This window comes from Vespa crabro, chromosome 22, assembly GCF_910589235.1.
Source record: "Vespa crabro chromosome 22, iyVesCrab1.2, whole genome shotgun sequence".
Taxonomy (NCBI): Eukaryota; Metazoa; Arthropoda; class Insecta; order Hymenoptera; family Vespidae; genus Vespa; species Vespa crabro.
Genome location: NC_060976.1, coordinates 1,272,501 through 1,280,000, shown reverse-complemented (window position 1 = coordinate 1,280,000; position 7,500 = coordinate 1,272,501). Strand labels below are relative to the sequence as shown.

General features: G+C 28.8%; 1 protein-coding gene across 1 annotated transcript in view; it reads left to right on the top strand.

Moving 5' to 3' along the window:
- Window positions 1-1,018: 1,018 nt before the first annotated feature.
- The window catches only part of LOC124431717 (aquaporin AQPAn.G), a 13,552-nt gene continuing 7,070 nt past the window's right edge, over window positions 1,019-7,500 (top strand). The window contains exons 1-2 of the mRNA XM_046979915.1: window positions 1,019-1,552; window positions 3,141-3,334. Coding sequence (XP_046835871.1) covers window positions 1,534-1,552; window positions 3,141-3,334 — 213 coding nt within the window. The 5' untranslated portion in view covers window positions 1,019-1,533. The remainder of the gene's footprint in view (window positions 1,553-3,140; window positions 3,335-7,500) is intronic.

Below are 7,500 nucleotides of genomic sequence, written 5' to 3'. Positions count from 1 at the left end.
TTTTCTTAACAAAAACAAAAACCGAAGGCTAATACGAAAATGAAGATAATTAGCGCGACGGGAACGATACGTTTATACCAAAGAGTGTCTACCGATCGCAAAGGATTAACTATTTGTACGGTTACGTATACATTGTGTACATATTACACGTAATTAATTAATTACATTTATGTACAATACCATCCTGTTATTCTCCCATTCGTAATATTGCGTTCTACGTTATATCTTAAGTTTATTAGCACATGCATATACGTTTTATCTATTGTGTATGTGTACATTAATGTAGATCGTATATTATAATTTTCTTATATCCTATCATATCACCTAACATGATATATGTATCACGTTAATACTAATTGTATTCTCGTAGTTTTCATTTAAACTTAACACACTTGTTTCTTATCGATATTATTTTACACATTGGAGGAACATGTTTAAAGGTAAAAGTACATTTGACAAATTGATAAACGTTAATATTATCACATTTAATTATGCGAGTGATTGACAAAGAAGGGTATCGCGACACCCTCAAAAGGTATATAATGTTCCATCCAAAAATGAAACGCTCGTTCGAAAATTTCTTTATCTTTTGATTTTCTTTTATTTCTTTCCTTTCTCATTTTCTTTTCCTTTCAACGATCTCATTTAAAATTCACACGTGATTCACACTGCTCGATTAATTAATATTAATAAAATGGTGACTATTCATTGAGTTTTTCGAGTTGAATCGCACATGTTGTAATCATGATGATGGTTGTGATGATGATGGTGTTGGTGGTGGTGGTGGTGGTTGTGGTGGTGGTGGTAACAAGACGAGAGAACTGACACTGATGACGACGAACAGACAGATTGAGAGAGTGAGTGAGATAGTGAGAGAATGAGTGAGAGAGAGAGAGAGAGAGAGAGAGAGAGAGAGAGAGAGAGAGAGAGAGAGAGATAGTGGAGGGGCAGACCGTAGTAGAGAAGAACGATATATGAAGGCGAAACTCGGACTCCGCCGATTCAATAGTCCAGAAACTCACGTGCGAACGTACTCCAATATCACGAATATATATATATATATACACATATATATATATATATTTATATAATATATACGTGTATATATATATATTTATTTATATATATTTATTTATATTTATATAGTATATATTTTTTGTGCGTGTCATCGATACACAGTATCACCCGATATATACATATATATGTATATATGTATATATGTATATGTATATATATATATATTATATATGTATGTATGTACAATCTGTGAAGGAACAAGTGAAACGTCTGGGCGTTTGAGTCTGAACTGATAGATCGTGTATCTTCTTTTTTTTTTTTTTTAATCGATAAATCGATAAAGAAAACTAAGGTCGAGAACGGAAAAGCAAAAAAGATTATAGAAGTTCTGATCGAACAGTGTTCTTCTTCGTCTTCGTCTTCGTCTTCGTCTTCGTCTTCGTCTTCGTCTTCGTCTTCGTCTTCTTCTTCTTCTTCTTTTTCTTCTTCTTCTTCTAAATTGTTCTTCGCGGAATCATGAGCAAAACGTGCAAAGGTAAATTTTCTTCTCGATCGATTTTATTCCTTTCTCTTTCTTTTTCTTTCTTTCTTTCTTTTCTTTTTTTTTTTTTTTAGTTTCTTTTTTATTAATAAACAAAGATTATGCGAATTCCTGGGTATGGTGGTATGTTCGTCGTGTGACTGCGTGCGCGTGTGCCTGTGATGTGTGCGTGTATGTGTGTGTGTGTGTGTGTACATAAGTATATACATACATAAGTAAATAAGTAAATAAGTAAATAAGTAAATAAGTAAGTAAATAAATCAGTAAGTAAGTAAGTAAGTAAGTAAGTAAGTAAGTCTTGAAGGTAGTAACAGATGTAAATATAAGAGATAAGAGGAATTCTTATCGGTGTTTCTTCCAGTTTGTTACTGTAACAGCACTATAACATACCACTTTCACGATTTTTATCTTGAATGTTATGCCATAGTTTTCATTAGTTTTATTGCTGTTAGGGTATGGGTCGAACGTAAACTCAAACGATGCGACGACTATTGTTGGAATTATTTTACCGATGGATTAAGATATCATATCTCTCTCTCTCTCTCTCTCTCTCTCTCTCTCTCTTTCTTTCTCTCTCTCTTTCTATATCTCTATCTCTTTCTCGATGTTTACTTTCTTGAATAAAACATTTAACAATGAATAAACTATATCCATTTAAAAGTAAATCTATACATTTCGATGATCGAAAGATATTTCGAATAAATTTCTGATGGGATTGACCTTTAGCGGAACGTTTTCCGTCATACGTAAGCAACAGGAGTAACAAAAATAACACGTTAATACGATTAACAATGACAGAATAATTCCAATCGAGGGACCATCCGTGTTACATGATCTCTCGTACTTATCTAACAAAAAAAAAAAAAACAAAACAAAACAATTGTCACGCTAAAGACGTAGTTTTATTTTTTTCGTCGAAGAAAAAAATTTTAATTATCATTTTATTTTTCTTCTATCGTATTTTTCTTCTTCCTCTCGAATATAATATTTTCCTTTTCTTTCTATTTTTTTTTCTTTTTTTTTTCTTTTTTAATTTTAATAATTCCTTATCCTAATATCTTAATTTATTTATTAAATTTAAATAATTCTTCTCAATGTGATAATGTATTTGTGTATTTATTTGTTTAATAATATTATTATTAATATATATATATATATATATATATTTATTTATTTATATACATGTATATATAAAATGTCGTATAATCATTGTCGATTATGTAATCATTGATTAAAAATTAAGTTGAATTGCTTTATCGTTTATTTAGAAGAAATTTGATATCATTGTGGTTACCTTATCGTTCTTTGTTTCTTCTTTTACATTTTTTCTTTTTTTTTTTTCTCTCTTAATCGTCTCCTTCATTTCCTATGCACGCACACGCTCATTTCTTATGCACTCATTCGTTTCGATGATTCGAACGTATAATATGTTTACGTGCTAATGCAAATGAGCTGACTAAATAATTTTCATCGTTTGAAGACATAATCTCTGTTGATATTTTTTTCTTTCCTTTTTTTTTATTTCTTTTTCTTTTTCATTTTTTTTCTTTCCTTTTTTCTTTTTTTTTTTTTTTGTTCACAGGTGTTAAAGACATAGTCGGCCTGGAGGAAGTAGCAAAAATCGAATTTTTGGTGCCACTTTTTGCCGAGGCCCTTGGAACGTTCCTATTGGTCCTGATTGGTTGTGCCTCGTGTATAACATGGGTCGAAGGGCAATCACCTACTGTACTTCACATAGCGTTTACCTTTGGCCTTGCAGTCGCGGCTTTAGCACAGGCGAGTCTCTTCAATTTATCGTACCTTAACGCATTTATTATCCCATGAATGTTTATAAATGTAATTTATATAAATTAATAATTAATATATATTATATTAATTATTTATATTAATTATTAACTTATACAAATACTATTATTAATATTATTATTATATAATAGTTATATATATATATATATATATAATAGTTCATATAATATTATTAACTATTATTAACTTATATAAATATATATATATATATATATATATATATATATATATATATATATAATCAGAATAAATATATATGTTTATTTGTATATACATATATATAAAATCAGAATATATGTATATGTGTGTATATATGTATATATATATATGTGTGTGTGTATGTATACATATAATTAAGAAGATTTGTATCAAAAAATTTGTATCAATATTTATATTAATCTTCTTGTTAATTATTTATATAACAAGAAGTTTTTGAAATTTGGAAATGAACGCGTTTTAATTTTTGAAAGCATCGAAAAAGAATATATATATATATATATATATATGTGTGTGTGTATAAGATCTAGATTAATGAATATGGAGATCATAGGATCGATTGGCAATATCGCGCGAATAGAGAAAAGAGAAGAAACAATTTCGTCGTTACTAGATTAAAAACAAAAAAGGATTTGTTTCTAATCTTCTTTTCTATGAATATAAAACATTAGATTTATAAGAAATTCAATTGTCCGATCGCGATATCGCAAAAATGGAATGATATAGAATTCTACTGTGTTCTTGAAGAAAAAAAGGAATAAAAAAAGAAAGAAAAAAAGAAAGAAAGAAAAAAATAACACGGCCGATTAACAACGAGGAGACATTTTCGTAATCAAATTTAACGAGCAACGATACTGAAAAAAAAAAAAAAAAAAGTAAAAGAAAAAAAAAAGTAGGTAGACACCACACGGTTTACATTTTGTGGATATAGGTGCGTAGGCACATTGGGACGCGCAATTTCTCTGGGAAAGAAAAAAAAATGAAGAAAAAAAAAAAATAAGAAAAAAAAAGAAAAGAAACATCATTCGCATAAGATGACCAACGGCACTTCCGACGATATAACGTCGACCTCGACCTATAGCTTTATTTGAAAGTAAAAGAGATGAAAAGTTACTTAACACACAATCCGCATCGACTATTTCTTCCTATTTCTACGTTTTCGACTTACCGTTTCGTACCACGTAAAACCTTTTTCGAGAGATATCCTTCTCTTGGACATTTAGACGTCACGATGAACGTACGTAAAAGTGTATATATACATTTGCCACGATAAACATACGTAAAAGTGTATATATATATATATATACAAGTACATATATATATATATATGTACTTATATATATATATATATATACTTTTATATAAGTATTTTAAAAATTTATTATTACTCATATATATATTTATATACTTCTATATACGTATTCCATAAATTACTCAAATATATATATATATATATATATATATATATATATATATATATATGTAATGTAATGTATATATGTATATAACATTCTAAAACGTATTTAATATCTTGTTAATTCTCAATAGCATGCACGTGAACTAAGAGAATTGGCAATTACATCATTGATATATTATCGATCACTCGTGCGCCAAATTTAAAAGAGAAAGAGAGAGAGAGATAGAGAGAGAAAGAGTATATACTCTACACTTATCACGTACGTAACGATCGACCCTTCTGGATAATCAAAATTTTGTACACGTATGTGTACATATATATGTATATATGTACATATTGAACATCGTCTGAAGTATGAGAACGTGAAAATGATTTCATTGAAAATAATTACGTATATATTTTCTACGTTCATCTGGATCTTTTTCATTCTTCAATTCTTCAACATTATAACTCGAGTTAAGTGTAACGGAACTTCTAAAACATTTTCTTTTTTTTTTTTTTTAAAGGTGAAATTAAAATTACAATTATCTAAGAGTAATTAATTGATCTATTAATTGATCTAAGAAAGATCTTGGCACATGAAAGCCATTCTTTGGGAAATATTCACTGTTTTTTTTAATACATAATATTTAATACATAATACATAATAGACAATATATATACACTAACTTAAGAGTAATTAATTAATGTAAAAAAAAAAGAAACAGACGCAGAAGTTATTTTTTCCCAAATGTTGCGTAACAATTTACACGAAACATATTTCTTTCTATTAAGAAAAAGTCTAAACTTTTCAAACACGTAATAATTTCATACAGGTACATGTAACTACTGGGTATATAAATCTATACTGTATTACATTATTACAACGTATTATTATATATATATATATATATATATATATATATATATATATATTCTCGATGGTAGTATATATATATATACTTTTTCCTTAAGTGTATCTGTTAGAAATGTTCAATATCCTATAACTGTAATCATAATTAACGTCGTTAAAAACGTCAGTGTAAAAAAACCTCAATCGTTAGGCTCCGGGTTTTTCTTCGGAAATTGATATTCGCGATATCAAAAGGAAGAAAATAAGAAGAGTGTCAGAGATCGTGCATGCTCACAAGAGTGTCCAAGATGTTCGGTCAGATTGTATTTCTTGATGATGGTAATGGTATCGGTGGTACTTGGAATTGGTTGTATTGGTGGCTACTTGAGTAGGTTGTCAGATGCTTCAGGGCAAAATTGCACCATATTCTTGCCGGTTAGACCCCCCCTGGGGCGAATCAGCGGCCTTATTTGTGCCTACCGCCCCTCTCTCCGCACCTCCTCCTCCACTAACTCCTTACCTACCTACCTCCTTCCCCAACTATTCCCCTCTCAGCTCCCTTTATACCTTACGCAGAGTTTTGCTCTCAGCCTTTTTAAATCGCTGAACGCACGAGCCTCGAACAAAACGCAAACTTTCCTTCCCTCCGCTTGTCTCTCTTAACCAATGAAATATAAGTATGTATGTATATCGACGACGCTTTTTTCTCTCTCTCTCTCTCTCTTTTTTTTTCTTTCTTTCCTCTCTATCTCTCTTCTTTTTCTTTTTTTTTCTCTTATTCGAGAGAACAAATACACACGACTAGAGTAATAACGAACGAACGAACGGAAGAATTATCAATTAGATTCTAATATAATTGTGAAATTGTAGAATTGAAATATATGTGATTGAAAGGCATACATAGAATTGTTGTAAATTGTAAATTGCAAAACGTGAAATGTTCATTCGTACGATTAATGAATTAATTTAATGAAATCCTTATATATCAACGTACACGTTATAATTTGTTGAATTAATCTATGAATTTTTGGAAAAAACTGAGAATTTTTCTCTTTTTCTATTGAAAATTGTAAATCTTACTGATTAATGTAATAAATAAAATGATCATTAATTACACACATATATATATATATATATATATATATAATATAATTTAATATATATGGAATTAAAGATTATTTCTTTTATTTAGTATTATATATTCTACATATAATTTTTTATATATATATATAAAACATATAAAAAAAAATATATATATATATATATGCAGAGTTTATGATTGATTAATCTCGAAAATGATTTCAAAATCATAAAAAACTATCCATAGATATTAATTTATTTAATATAATATATAATATATATTTAATAAAAGAAAACTCATTTCAATAATTATTCTTTAAATTTATCTTCATGTATTTTATATATAACTTTTTATATTTTGTATGGTTGTTAATTAATCTAAAAGATGATTCTAAAAACGGAAAAGATTTCTCTATCCGTATTAATTATTAAAGTTAATCGATAAAAATCAATTAATTAGCACGATCACGTTTTCTAATTGTTTTACCCTTTTACTATTCGACTTCGAATTAAAAAGGACGTATGTAAATGAAACACAAAGAGACAAATAGAGAGATAGACAGATAGATAAAGTGACAGAGAGAAAGAGAAAGAGAGAGAGAAATAGAGAGAGAGAGAGAGAGAGAGAGAAAAAGAGAGAGAAAGAGAGACCTTCGTGTATTGTCGAGATGAAAGAGTTCGGCACGTGTAAAGACCAGTCGAAAAAACTTATAAAACGTACACGTGTTCATAAGACAAATATCATATCGTCGATGCACGTCCAATCTAAAAGGTGACAAATGGCACTTCGCGATAATGCCGTGCAGGCTC